General features: G+C 35.1%; 1 protein-coding gene across 1 annotated transcript; it reads left to right on the top strand.

Annotated features, from left to right (window-relative positions):
• Window positions 1-6,869: 6,869 nt before the first annotated feature.
• On the top strand, window positions 6,870-14,853 carry LOC111808293 (protein GIGANTEA). The gene is made up of 16 exons (XM_023694185.2): window positions 6,870-7,083; window positions 7,441-7,541; window positions 7,670-7,872; window positions 8,109-8,180; window positions 8,301-8,355; window positions 8,468-8,610; window positions 8,705-8,976; window positions 9,345-9,400; window positions 9,575-9,815; window positions 9,907-10,057; window positions 11,187-11,396; window positions 11,507-13,051; window positions 13,127-13,195; window positions 13,435-13,653; window positions 13,874-13,966; window positions 14,129-14,853. Exons 3-16 carry the CDS (start codon window positions 7,783-7,785, stop codon window positions 14,426-14,428), a joined length of 3,516 nt encoding a protein of 1,171 aa, XP_023549953.1. The 5' UTR covers window positions 6,870-7,083; window positions 7,441-7,541; window positions 7,670-7,782; the 3' UTR covers window positions 14,429-14,853.
• The last annotated feature ends 743 nt before the right edge of the window (window positions 14,854-15,596 follow it).

The raw sequence follows: 15,596 nt of genomic DNA, 5'->3' as shown, positions 1-15,596 counted from the left end.
TTTTTCGTCGTGGAAACAAAAAAATTTCCTACTAATTTTGTTATTTATATATTTTCTATAATTTAATCACCAACGACAAGGTTCTCCACAATGGTATGATATTGTTGAGCATAAATTCTCATTACTTTGTTTTGGACTTTCCAAAAAGTTCATACCAATAGATAGAGTATTCTTTGATTATAAATCGTGATCATTCCCTAAATTAGCAGATGTGGGACTTTTATCGTCCAATAAATATAACCATATCCTTAATTCTCAATAAAAAATTTCATAACCACATAAATCATAATTTATATACATTTATTTTAATAATTTTGAAATTCTAGATCACACGATATATGACGGTTCAAAATTAAACACTTAATTTTGTAAAATTTAGGATTGAGTTGTAAAAAAATAAATATGCAATTTGTCGGTGTTCATAGTAACTATCAATTATTTTAAGTACTTTTTAACCATAATTCTACGTTCATTCAAATACAATTTCAGCTCATTAATATACCATTCCTTCTTAGCTCTCAAATTTCGAGATTTGATCCATAGTCAACTCAGTCAAATCTTTTTGTTTGTTTGTTTTAATTAGGCAAACTTTAACTGATTTGATCGGTATTTTGCGCCTGCTACTCTACAAAATTTGACTTTTTATCAATAGGTTGGACAGCGTTGCAATAGAAGAGTAACTATATCAACATCACTATATATCTAAAAAAAACGCACGAGAGAAATAAGTACGTCGTTTATTGCCTCGTGGGCCAAAACAAATAAGCCCATTTCATATAAATTGAACTTTGGGACTATTGTCACTTACGATCTAAAAAAGTCACTACGTGTTTGTCCGATCATAGTTCAACTAATATCGACATATATTTTCGACTGAGATATCAAATAACTTTATTCATATATTGATGGTAATATACTTTTTTTAATTTTTTTATTATAAAGTTTCGAAAATATTGTGAATATTTTTTAAATATAGACGGTAAAGATATTGAATTGATATATTTTTGAAACACGGCAGTGGTATTTTTTGAAACAAAATATTAATAGTTTAATTCGGAACTAAGGGTAAATGTATTTTTTTTATATATTTTTTTTTAAATTAAAGTGTATAGTTATTTTTATTAATTTAATATTTTTATTAACAGACGTGTAGAGCCCACCTACCTATGCTAACATAAATTGTCGTCTCCACGTGATTAAATAGGAGAGCTCCACGTAATGCATCATTGAACCAAACGTCCAAATTATAATAATTAAAAAAAAAAAAGGGAAATTATACTTTATTTTCTCACCGAACAAGAAGGATGCCTATTGGCTACTGACACCTGGCAGTCTATTGGAAGGCAAACGAGGCCCTCCGTTATTTGTGCGCTTTAGTTATCTTGGACCGTCCAACCTTTTTCAGTTTTCTCGACAGCGACAGTTCATAGGTCACGGTCACGGCCATTAAACGGTTCAACGTGTTCGCTTCTGGTCGTGACACGTTCTTACTTTCTTCATTCGCCTATCTTTTCTTTGGACCGAACGACGGTGAGTCACCGATCCTGTCGTCTGATCAAACGGGAATATAATGATTTGGTTTGCGCTTTTCTTTCCCGTTAACCGTCTCCAACAAGCTTGAAGCTATTAACATCGATCGCTTTCTTTTTTAATTAATATTTGGAGAAAATTCACTTTTGCTTTATAAATTTGGTATTTTAAATTTGTTAAAATTCGTTAATATTAAATTTGAATTTACATAATGTATATCAATTCATTTTTTAAAAATATATTTATAAATGGTATTATAAAAATAATATTGTTTAACCTCGAGTATAAATTAAATAAAAATTAAATATTCTCGTAATCTTATTTTGGTCAAAGCTGAGTTGAAAAAGATACCCGTACGTTTACTCTCTATGATTTGTTTGAACACGTGTTTTATAATGCTTGGTTGAAAATTCTATACCCTACCAAAATCTCTTTTAACTTCACTCTCACCCAGCCACGGTCGACTGCCAACCACCAATTTTAGTTGTCTATGTCCACCAACGATTATCGCCCACGTCAAGCAACCATCACTTGTATCGGTGTCCAACGATTTGGGCTGGTAATCAAAATAGTGATCAGTGACTAGCAGACACTTTGGTGATGGATTATTTGTCAATAGTATATGATTTGGATTGTTTAACGTGACATGTGTACTGCGAGAAACCACTAATGGTTGATGACTATGACATCAATTGAGATTATGATCGTTGACCAACAACCACTTTTGCGATTGATGGTTGGTTATCGTGGATCAAAACTAACAATTGACAACTATCGTTTGACAACGACTATCAACCGTCACTTGTTGCCGATAGCTAGTGACAAACGACCGATTTGGAAATGATTGGTGGTCAACAATCCTGGTCACCAATCATCGATACTAGTCAATGGTCACCAACCAATGTTGTCAAAGTGGTTGTTAGTTACCGATCTTCACTCTCAATGTCCACCGACGATTTGGCGACGAAACTGACAACCATCGACTACTGTCAATGACCGACTTCAACAACCACTTAAAAGTGAATTATTAGTTCATAGTAATTAATACTCATTATTTCATGTAAATTCACGTTAATATACAAGTTTCGAGTACAAAAGTAAACTAAATAATCTGAAGATAAAAACGCTTTTCAAAAAATATAATCAAACGTATAAATATTTTAGTCGTAATAATATTTTTTTTAACGTCCCATGTGTATCAACAAATTATCGAGATTTTCTTTAATAATTTTTTTTTTTAATTTTCTTAAAAGAATATTAATAAATAAAAAATAAAAAAACTCGATTAAGAGATATAAAAGCTATATAAAATAAGCCGAGGAAATAATTACCGCAAATGTGTCATGTCCATTTATATATATTTTTTAATAAAATAAAAAATAATTGACAAGTTCCTTCGGTGCCGACTCGCCGACCAACGACCGTTTATATTATTATAAAATTCACACAAATATATCTTACTTTTGAGTCAATCCATTTATCCCCATTTTTTTTTTTCTAAATTTATATTTAATTTATATTTTAATTAAATTTTGCTGAAGTATTTATTTTGAAATCCGAGATGTTTTTTCGGCGCATTTTTAAAATAAAAAATCAAATAATCTTAAATTAATAATGGGTATTAATTAGTTATAATAATTTTTAAATTAAATTAAAATTAGAAAGACCGTATTAACTTCAATAATAAAAGAAAATTATAAATTAATGGAGAACGCACACACAGATGAGAAAAGGATTTAAAAAATTAAAAAATTCCAACGAATCAGAAAAGAACACGTAAGAATTGTGGTTCCATAGCTTAGCCACGACATGACATACATGTTCGAGATATATCATACATAGGAAGTGGGGACCACTTCTAACAAAACGTGGGGGCCACGTGGATACAGCGGCCAGTAACGAAAATCGAGATCGATATAAGTTTCTCGCATCGTAATGGGCCACGTCAGAGGGGAAAGGAGAAGGCGAGAGTTTAAAGATCTGTACATATCTGGAGCTATGTTCTAATTGGCCGTTGCTTTGTGGGACCCACTAAGTGCAAAAATATCTAGAGAGGCAAGATATTTTTAGGCTCTGACCGTGAATCCTGCCCGTAATTTTGCTACCCACCAATCTAACACGTGTCACACGTACGGTGAAGCAGCTCGATGCCTACCATTTCCGCCGTGGTTTTGTGTAGTATTTTATCAATTTCGAAAAATAGCCCAATTATTAATTTATTTTTTAATAAGAAAATTGTATAATTGTCGAGCAAAACAAGTAATATTAAATATGGGGTGTGACGTTAAATCACGTCCACGGTTACCAAGTTTCTTATTCTTTCGGAGCGTGAAGGTTTGGTCTCTTGACTCACTCATCCAATTGTTCGTAGGCTTGAACCAACCTTTTTATAGGTCACTTGGATAAACTTTGTCTGATTCCTTATATCGTTGATATGTGACGTTATTAGTCGATTCTTACTTGGAGAGGACAAAGTGGATCTTGGTTGACCCATACATGAGTTGGCCTAAAAAAGAATTGGTCGACTCGTAGAAGTTGTTCTCGAGTATCCTAAAAAAAAAAAAAAAAAAAAAGATGGTTTGGTCGTGGTTATGCCATGTGAGCGATAACAAAATATGCTGAAATGATTTGTGGGGATAGTTTTCACTCTTAAAAGAAGTGGTGAGTAGGTAACGTGACCATGTTACAGGGATGTGGGAGAATGTCGGGGCCATCAGGTGTTGAATTTGAATTTTGAACCCTGATCCAAATTATAGACACGGTGCGTTACACAAAGCATACCACTCTTAAGAAGTAGGTTATATAATCATGTTGTAAAGATGTAGGGAAATGTCGGGGTCATTGGACAACAAATTCGAATTTTGAATGTGACAAATTTAAAAGTTACAGATGTTTTCTTTTTTAAGGAAAAAATGTGTCGAGTCTTTGAGAAAGTGGAATACCAAGTGGACATTGTGATCGCATATTTCATTCATCAAAAGCATTACGATGGAAAGCATAATATTTAGATATATTATTTTAAATGCCTTTTCAAATTAAAATTAAAAAATGAGAATATTGTATAACCTTTAATAACTCTATTAAAATTTATTTTTATGTTAGATCATATTTTAACGATTTGACGAGATACCATTAATATTATTCCTCTTACGATAGCCGTTCTTTGAAAGACACTCTATTTCATACACTTTATAATGATTTGTTGTCCATTTTTTAGTTTCTCGAGCCCTTAACAAATTAGTTTGGTTTTTTTTGCATGACGGGTAAGACTCCTCCCAACGACGTGTCGACACAAGACACTTTTGAATCTCGAGCGGCCTAGCTTCAACTCTCAAATTGTTATTGAGACTGACAACACAAATATCATACCCTCGGGTTCATTTTCCAACTTTCTTGTTTGACTACACGCACAAAGCGTGACCCTAATGCCAACTATCATTCATGACCCACGGTTTAATACCTAATGGAGTAGAGGGTTTTACCCATTTAAGGAATATGGACGGTCTCGTTGCAAGAAATTTGCAATTTTCTTTTTGTTGGTGAGTCGGTCCACCATAGTCAAAACCCATACTCCCTTTTTGGGAGAGTCATGATAAAATCTACAGAGACACTTTTCTATGGTCGGTCTGTCCCATTGAACCTTGTCAATTTAAACCAAAACCTTCAAATTTTTGAAATAGTTATTTTTTTTTAATAATAAAATAAACTTTTAAGGAACTATAAATTATTAGTAAATTAGAAGCACAAATTCATAAAATTATAATATTTATTAATAAGGTCAAATGAAGTGGAGAAGCACAAACAATAAAAATTAATTTACCATCTTTTGACTCGAATTGATTCTCGAGTGCTTCCACTTTGAAAAGTGGCCGTCCCTCTATGCATCTCTTCTCCCACTAAGCTCCAATATTTAAATATTTTATAACAAAATTAAGTCAACTCTTTTTCAAGCACTTATTAATTTTAAATATTTAAATATTAAAATATTAAAATTGTATAGTATACTATCAATCTTATTAATTTTACACTACGATTAAATAATTATGTCAGAACTAACACCAAAAAAAAAATAATAATAATAAATAAATAAATATATATATATATATATATATAGCTTTATTTTTATTTTTTTAATGTTTTCTTCTCGAGTTTAAGATTAAAATTGCAATAACTATTTAAGTTTGAAATCGAAGAGTATTACTACTAACTAAATGTCTCGAATTACTTGAACTAAAAAATTAGAAAAGAAAAAAAAATTGATTATCATCTTAACTTCACGTACTACCACAGTCAACATCTCACGAAAACTGTACATTAAAGTCAACGACTCGCGTGAAAGTGGATAAATACATTGTAGCCACACGTGATTAAAACTCTCAAAATATCTAAGGTCAGTTATAAATACGGTTTATTCGTTATCATTTTTCAACTAATTTATTATTTTTTTCTATATTCTTACCTTATAAAATAAAATAATTCAATCTATTGTTTTAAATAGGTAAAAGATATCATTTTTTTTTTTTGGTTAGAATAAAATCTTATAGTCTAGAATTTGAATATTTATCTTACAAGATTCTAAACCTAAAAACAATTTAATTAGTTGGATTATTATAATATTAACTAAAGTGTAACAATTAAATATTCGTGGCAAAATATTCTTTAATTTAAAAAAAAAAACTTTATGAATGACATAATTAATATTTTAATTTTCAAACTTTGAGTTTAAGTGAGATTTGGATGAATAAAATCGTAATTGCAAGAGAATAATATTTTGATTTGGTCGAGTAATTTTATATTTGTCAATGCATACATATAATATACATCTTTATAAATTTTTAAAGTAAAGTTTAGTATTAGCTAATCGAACTATAATTAATTTAATATATTTAATTAATTTTAGTATGTCTGTATCATATTATATTTTTGTCACGTCATATTTAACATCTTTGTGACAACAATTTTTGACGAGGAGACACGAAAACTAGTGAAGAAAAAACGAGAAATTATTGTTTTTTTATTTAATTAAAAAAATGGTAAAGTGAATAAATTAATATTTTTGTGATATAAAAAAAAAAAGAAAAAAAAAAAGAGAGAAGAATAATATTTTTATGATTTTTGAGGAAATTCGCTTTTAGTTCGAATAACCATAAAAAAGAAAAGAAAAGGAAAAGGAAAAAGAAGCCACGTGGGTATGGATGTGATGTATACATGGGATGGGGGCATGCATGGACCTCTCCCGATGGGCATGACGCGGCAACTGCGCTTAGTCCCCAAGGCGAGAGGAAAATATCAGTGCCACGTATGCAGCCAACTTAAGCCTAGAGCCCTGCTAAAGATCTGTCATATCTTTCCTTCTCGCTTTCTCTCTCCTCTCTCTTCATCATTCTCTCTCTACTCTTGAACCAAAACTCAGTCGCTGAAAATAATTCTGTAAAAATCCCTATATTTTTTTTGTTTGTGTAATATCGCAATCTCAGTTGTTACAGTAATTTTTTTGCTTCCTCGGCCATCGGAGTTGCTTGTTCAGCCGCTCGTTCGACTGAAATCTTCCAGGTTTCTGTTCTATTTTGTTTTTGTTTTTTGTTTTTTGATTTTTGGCCTTTTCCTCTTTCTTTCGGGTTCTGGATGTTAATCTGGTTGAATTTTATACGATTTATCTCTCAGTCTGTGGTTCTGAATTTCCGATCTATTTTTGCGATCTCTGTACCCTGTTTTTCCGTCGAAATAGAGCTCATATGCTTCCTTAATGAAGGTCTTATGATAATATTAGGTTATAATCATAAATTTATGTGTATCGGTTTATTTTCTTTTGTAATTCTTGTCTTATTTCGGCTCATTTAGATAGAATTTCGGGTTATTTGTTTCATTTCACGTCGTTTCCTCTGATTTTATGGCTCTCTCTTTGAACAGAAATCAGATTTCTGCGTATTCTTTCGTAACTTTGAAGGCGTTGTAGCTCTGGAGCAGATTTGAAAGGCTGGATTACTGGAAGCTTTGAGCTGCTCATACTTGTAAATTTCTTTGAAGGAGCTGCTCCAGTTGCCTTGATTTTCAGTTTATTTTTATTTCAATTTTGCTAATCTTAATCGGGTGCCTATCTGGGATGTTGAGTTACGCTATTTTGATTTTTGACTGGTAGCGGTGGTGTTGGACGTTAAAGCTTGAGGTTTATCTTTTGGATGGTAAATGAGAGGCTGGCGAAATTGTGGACTATTCCCAGTGGTTATTTAAGTAGACTCTTTCTTGTTCTGTATGATGGCTAGTTCATCTGAAAGGTGGATAGATCGTCTCCAGTTTTCGTCCTTGTTTTGGACTCCGCCTCGAGACGAGCAACAAAGAAAAGTGAGCCAAGTTTCCATCTCTCCAATTCACTTGAGAATCCATTCATTTTTCAAAAACATTTTGCCTTGTTGTTGGTTTTACTTTTGTTTAGATAGTGAAACCTGGGAAAATTGTTGGTTCTTGAATGTTTGTCACATGCTTTTAGATATGATGACTCAACTTTCCTGTGAATCAAATTATATTTATTTTCATTTGAGCGGTAACTAACACGTGCTATCTTAAACCTTGGCGTTTAGGCTGAAATCACTACTTATGTTGAGTGCTTGGGTCAGTTCACATCAGAACAATTTCCGGAGGATATTGCAGAGGTTTTTCCCTTACCCGTTTTCTACTCGAATATTATACTCTCAAGAAATCCTAAGTTTTGTGGAGACCTAAGACTTTTAGTGGTTATGAGTGTAGCTTCTTGATGTGTACTCTTGCTGCAGTTAATACGTAGCCATTATCCATGGAAGGAAAAGCGCCTCATTGATGATGTCTTGGGTAAGGGCCAATCTATCTTGTCATCAGTAGTTTAATTTTCATTTCATTGTCATTAAATGTTCTACGATTGAGCACTAAATAATTGCCCTTTACCGTTGAAATTATCGTCCAGCAACTTTTGTTCTTCATCATCCGGAGCACGGACATGCGGTTATTCTTCCAATTATTTCTTGTATTATTGATGGTTCTATGGTGTATTGCAAGAGTGGTTCTCCCTTTTCATCTTTCATATCCTTATTCTGCCCGGACGCAGAGGTAATTTAAATGGTGATTTCCTACTTTATCTTCTCTTTTTAGCTTCTATTAGATTCAGAGTTGTATGTTGCCTCACATGTATTGTTTTCCTCAGCACGATTACTCTGAACAGTGGGCTCTGGCATGTGGTGAGATCTTGAGAATTTTGACTCATTATAATCGTCCCATATATAAGACGGAACAACAGAATATGGAAGGAGAAAGAAGTGGTTGTGACACCGATACAACAACCAGTGACTCTAGCAATGTGGCACCCAGCCAGACACCTTCGAATCAGGAAAGGAAACCCTTAAGGCCCCTTTCTCCGTGGATCACGGACATATTGCTTGCGGCACCTCTAGGCATCAGAAGCGACTACTTCCGCTGGTGAGCAGTTATGTTCAAATTTTAGTATTTACATCAACGAAAGTAGTAGGACTCGGGAGGTTATCTGTCGTGCATATGCAATCATGGAAACCAATTTTGAATCTGTATGTGTACTTGGACGCTATAAAAGAGAGGGTCACCTTTAATTTCTTCAGATTCATATTTAACTAGAAGTGTTAGTAATGATATGGTCGTGGTTAAGCCTCGGACTCGACTCTGAACTTATTTGGAGTTCAAAGAGTTAAAATCCATTTGTAAGGAAAGAAATGTGTTTCAACTGTTGAAGTCCATTTATGCTCTAAGCGTGATCGTTTTGATTTTTCTGTCAGATTATTTTACCTGATCTTACAATGATTTGCATCCGACAGGTGTAGTGGTGTTATGGGTAAATATGCAGCTGGAGAACTAAAGCCGCCTACAACTGGTTTGCCCATTATCCTTTTAACGAACTGAATGAAATTTCTTCTTTGATGTTACTCTTTTCTTCTTCCATTAATGTATGATATAAATTTATTACCCAAAAGATTGGTTAGTATTTCCATATCGAGACAAGGGCTTTCAATGCTATCTTTTTTTTTTTTTTCTTTCTTTCTCATAGCTACATCTCGTGGGTCTGGAAAGCATCCACAACTTGTACCGTCAACTCCAAGATGGGCGGTTGCTAATGGTGCTGGTGTTATATTAAGTGTATGTGATGAAGAAGTCGCTCGTTATGAGACTGCCACTTTAACAGCAGCAGCTGTTCCTGCACTTTTACTTCCTCCACCCACTACAGCCTTGGATGAGCATCTAGTTGCTGGCCTACCTGCTTTAGAGCCCTATGCACGTTTATTTCACAGGTCAAATTCTAATTTGGAAGAAAGAAATGAATGAATTTTTTAAATATTTTCAACTTAGCCTCAATGGCATACTCATATATTTTTTACTTAGGTATTATGCTATCGCTACTCCAAGTGCTACTCAAAGACTTCTTCTTGGGCTTCTAGAAGCACCTCCTTCATGGGCTCCCGATGCTCTTGATGCGGCAGTTCAGCTTGTAGAACTCCTTCGGGCTGCTGAAGACTACGCGTCTGGAATAAGAGTAAGCCAGTTTTAGTGTTGATGCTATTATTTTCCTTCACATACTTTCTTTTTCCTTTTCACTCCCTTGAAATTATTCACTTCTGTTGGAGATTTTGGAAAAAGAGAGAAAGGTAGAAAAGAATCGGAAAAAAGGGCAAAAAAGTTTATGCCAAAAAGGAACAATTGCTCAATTCTTGAACAAAACCTGCAAGCCAAGAATATTATGCCCCAGTAGGCTTAACATAATTGCTATCACCAGTTTTCTTAGTTACATAAAATCTTTGTCCTATGATAAAATTAAATTTTGAGCAGACATAACAACAAAAATATTCATTAACTCCTGCATCGTGATGTCCTTGGGATGCTTAGGAGTGACTAGCCTTTTATTATTTCATAAATTAAAGTTATCCATTTATTAATTTAAAGCAACCAGTTCTTATTTCCACATAAAAGCAAGCTACCCAACCAACGGATGAAAACAAAAAATGAGAACAAATTCAAGGTTTGATGGTTGATTCCCAAATATTAATGTAGTTTTAGTATCAACTGATTTTGATTATCTTTTCTGAAGATGCAAGCCAGCTGAGAAAAATAGAATTATGTCAGTCCCTTTTTTGAATTTCCACTTCATTTAATCTTCTCTCTAAAATTTAGGAGGGAAGTGATGTTGGATGGGAGTGAACATATTTGAAAAAAAAAAAAAGAATTGTGAACAACTATATATAACAACATTCTTGTTTTGTTCCTTAAATTTGCAGGCATCCTAGAGTCTAAGACTAGACCAATATAATAAGGCACATAATAAACTAATTTTATTCAAAATATGGTACCCATCCATAACTTCATTGAACCCAACTGCAGGGTTTGTTCCACACACGAAAAGATTTAAATGTTGAAGTGGTATAGATATGGTTCGTCTCGCTTGCTTGCATAGTTGGTAAACAGGTATACATAGTTATTGAATTCCAGGAATTATCTCCAGTTGATGGAAAAATTATCTGCTGATTGCTATTGATCGGTTAATGGATCTTCTATGTCTATATCTTCTCCTCTTTTTTCATTTGTATGGATAAGATGTGATACAGTTGCTAATTGACTCGTCATGTATCTATTTCATCTATATCTTAATCGAATTTTATTTACTGCAGCTTCCTAGGAACTGGATGCACTTGCATTTCTTACGTGCCATAGGAACTGCAATGTCAATGCGAGTCGGTATTGCTGCTGACGCTGCAGCAGCGTTACTTTTCCGGATACTCTCCCAACCTGCATTGCTTTTTCCTCCTTTGAGGCAAGTTGAGGGAGCTGAAATTCAACACGAACCATTGGGTGATTATATATCGTCCTACCGGAGACAGGTACCTGTTGGACTGCACTTAACACAAAATTATAACTTGGGATGTTATGAATGCTCGTCTGTTACAATTATTATAGTTTCTAACATTCAAGCTATATTGGCTTATTCCAGATAGAAGTTCCAGCAGCAGAAGCGACAATTGAAGCAACTGCCCAAGGGATTGCATCCATGCTTTGTGCCCATGGTCTGGAAGTTGAATGGAGAATCTGTACCATTTGGGAAGCTGCTTATGGCTTGATTCCGTTAAGTTCTTCTGCAGTTGATCTTCCAGAAATTGTTGTTGCAACGCCACTACAACCTCCCCTATTGTCTTGGAATCTGTACATACCACTTCTTAAGGTCCTTGAATATCTTCCTCGTGGCAGTCCATCCGAAGCATGTCTGATGAAGATATTTGTTGCTACGGTAGAAGCGATTCTTCAAAGAGCATTTCCATCCGAGACTTCATCAGAGCGTACAAGGAAACTCAAATATCTTTCTGGAATTGGCTGTGCCTCTAAAAACCTTTCACTATCGGAGCTCCGGATGATGGTTCACTCTCTTTTCTTAGAATCGTGTGCCTCTGAAGAGCTTGCTTCACGTTTACTTTTTATTGTGTTAACTGTTTGTGTAAGTCACGAAGCTCAATCGAACGGAAGAAAGAAAAGAAGAAGCGATAGTGGGAATTTTCAGGAAGAAGAAAGGGTTGAGCCCGATCAAGACATGTCCAGAAAAAGAAAAGAAACAAAAAGTAGGATGAATAAACAAGGACCTGTATCAGCTTTTGATTCTTATGTTCTTGCTGCTGTTTGTGCTCTTGCTTGTGAACTGCAGCTATTTCCATTGATGTCACGGGGAAGGAAGCATTCGAGTTTCAAAAGTTTGCAAGATGTGGCCAAGTTAGTCAAAATAAATGGATCTTCTTTTGAACTTCAAAGTAGTATTGACTCGGCAATTCGCCATACTCACAGAATCTTATCAATTTTGGAGGCTCTCTTTTCCCTGAAGCCTTCATCTCTCGGAACATCCTGGAGTTACAGTTCAAATGAAATAGTTGCTGCTGCTATGGTTGCTGCTCATGTTTCAGAACTATTTCGACGGTCAAGAGCTTGCATGCATGCGCTCTCCGTTTTGATGCGGTGCAAGTGGGACGAAGAAATTTACACCCGGGCTTCATCGCTTTACAACCTCATTGATATTCACAGCAAAGCTGTTGCATCTATTGTCAATAGGGCTGAGCCATTAGAAGTGCACTTAGTGCATGCACCAACTTCTGAATACTCTTGTGTGTCTTCAGCAGGCCGAAAGCCAACTCAACACGATGACCATGTCTACTTCGAGACTGGACAGCAATCTGTCCCTAAATCCGAAGAGTCATGCCATGTTAGATCGAAACTTTCATTTGAAAGAGCATCAGATTCAAATGTTGACTTGGAAAACACGTTGGGAAAGCGTATAGCGAGTTTCCAGTTAGATGCTTCTGAACTCGCAAATTTTCTCACAATTGATAGGCATATAGGATTCAACGGATGTGCACAAATTCTCTTGAGATCAGTTCTGGCAGAGAAGCAAGAGTTATGTTTCTCCGTTGTTTCACTTTTATGGCACAAGTTAATTGCGACCCCCGAAATTCAACCCAGTGCGGAAGGCACGTCTGCTCTGCAGGGATGGAGACAGGTAAGCTAACTTCTGCCTTCTTTCTGTCCATTGTAAGCAAGGATTATGACTGACAAATATGCTTCAATTTTATAGGTAGTCGATGCATTATGCAATGTTGTATCTGCATCCCCAGCAAAAGCAGCTGCAGCTGTTGTGCTTCAGGTTTATTTTCTAGTCAACTTGTTTATTGCTTCAATTTATTCTTATATCATTTTCATTAGAACTATCACGATTCCTATTCGTGGTAAATAAATGTGTTAATGCCATCAATTTTTTTATAATAGCGGAGAACCCCTTTTCCCATGTAGCAAAAAATTGTGCTAGGCGAACGATTTATGGCTTTATCTCTATTGAATGCTTCATGTATTATAGTTGAGTCTATTGCTTTCTGGGATTGTCAGGCTGATAAAGAATTCCAGCCTTGGATTGCTAAAGATGATAACCAAGGGCAGAAGATGTGGAGAATCAACCAGCGGATCATCAAATTGATTGTTGAACTCATGAGAAATCATGATACGCTGGAATCATTAATAACTTTAGCAAGCGCATCCGACCTTCTTTTACGTGCTACAGATGGAATGCTGGTAGACGGAGAAGCTTGCACTTTGCCCCAACTCGAGGTGAATATAAAATTCTGACCTCAAAAATTTCACGACTTTACGTGGGCATAAAGGGGGAAAGGTTTGGGATAAAAACAAAGCAACCTATACTCTTGAGAGGTGAAAAATCAAAGAGATGGGAGGGAGGAACAATTGAACACTGAAGATAAGATACATTTTAGTTGTAACACTATGAAGTTAGTTGCTTGTTGGTATTTAAATTTCTCATTTATATGGACAGCTCCTGGAAGCAACCGCTCGAGCAGTTCGACCTGTGCTGGAGTTGGGAGAATCCGGGTTGTCCATCGCAGACGGTCTTGCCAACCTTTTGAAGGTATTTTTTTTCTTTTTCCGAGTGGTTGCTCAAATAAATTTTGATTCAAGGAAACTTGACATCATGGTTGGACTTGTTAAATTGATTATGCCCCTAAAATCAGAAATCATAACCCAATTGTCAATAAACTGCACGTTGATAGAAATGAACTTGTTCATACAGTGTCGCCTACCAGCTACGGTTCGGTGCCTTTCTCATCCAAGTGCACATGTCCGTACTTTGAGTACATCAGTTCTTCGCGATATTCTGCAAACTGGTTCATATGTCGGTAGATCCGCACATAAGAACATAAACGGTGTTCACAGTTCATCTTTTCAGTACTTCGACATGGAAGCCATTAACTGGAAAGATGACCTTGAAAAATGCTTAACTTGGGAAGCTCATAGTCGACTCGTAACTGGAATGCCCATCGAGGGTCTTCACGTTGCTGCCAAGGAATTAGGGTGCTCTATTTCTTTGTGAAATTAACTCGGGCATTGGCTGCAAATTTACTCGGGGACGATAGGCGAGAGACTTACATAGAGAAATAGTAAGTATTGATTGATTCGAAAGAAGCGGGTTTCGTATTATTAGCTACTACTACTAGGCTTTCTCATTCTGTTTGAGAAATAAAACCTCATAATGTCATCATAGTTCCTTATTCTGGCCAGAGGTTGGTACTTTTTCATATGATGAAATGATCATGTACAGTACAGTAACACTATGACAGAGTAACCAAGTCCCTCACCTATCTTGTTATCTAGTTGTATCTGTTTTGTATGTGTTATAAACCCTGTGTTATTTCAGTGATTGGTCTGGTCGGTCTAGCACATGTAATTTGGATCTTCTTACCCATCAAATGAATTAAGAGTAGCATGAACTTGTTGGCACTGCTCTATCTTCTGTTATTTTCTGTTTCTCCAGGTAAATTCTTCATATGTTATCTCCATTTCATTCCTAATGGATCTCACACCCGGTCGGTTTTGCAGCTATGCTAAATAAGGATTCTTATGAGGTTCGTATAATATGTTCATGCCACGGTGTCGTCGGTTTTGGTGTCATTTGATAGTTTAGTCATGGCAGCAAATGGTTTTGAACAAGACCTGGCTATGCTCGGGCCATTTCTAGTATGGTCGATCTCGGTTCCCATGTGATCCTGATGTTCAGTTCCTTGTTCTTTCCCGAGTTGAGACGAACACTTCCGAGGTAATCATCAGTCCAGAGCAGGCTAGTTTGATGGGAGTGACCAATTGGGAAGGCTTTTGGAACACAAAGATGTGATCGGTATGTTGCACACAGGTCTTTCCTGCGTGCAAAGGCTATGAGATATGGAGCCGGTGTCATTTTGTACTATTTGTTTTATATCTGACTCTAATTGTGGTGCTAAAAAGTTGAAAGTTCTTAACCGATCTAGAAGATATTTAGTTAATTTTATTATAAGAATAATATTATTTTGGAATATATGAAATATGGTATTCTGGCTTTTAAGAAAAATTCACATATTTTGTTTAAACATTGGTATTAAGGTTGGTGGTTCGATTTTAATTTTAAATATTAAATTTAAAAAATCAATTTAGAAAATGTGCCAATATCGAGTTGCTATAAAGTGAACTATTATTAACGAAAACGAAGAGTATAAAGTTTAAATTTA

The sequence above is a fragment of the Cucurbita pepo genome, chromosome 13 (assembly GCF_057944985.1).
Source record: "Cucurbita pepo subsp. pepo isolate OVF chromosome 13, ASM5794498v1, whole genome shotgun sequence".
Lineage (NCBI taxonomy): Eukaryota > Viridiplantae > Streptophyta > Magnoliopsida > Cucurbitales > Cucurbitaceae > Cucurbita > Cucurbita pepo.
This window is presented reverse-complemented; position numbering and strand designations above follow the sequence as displayed.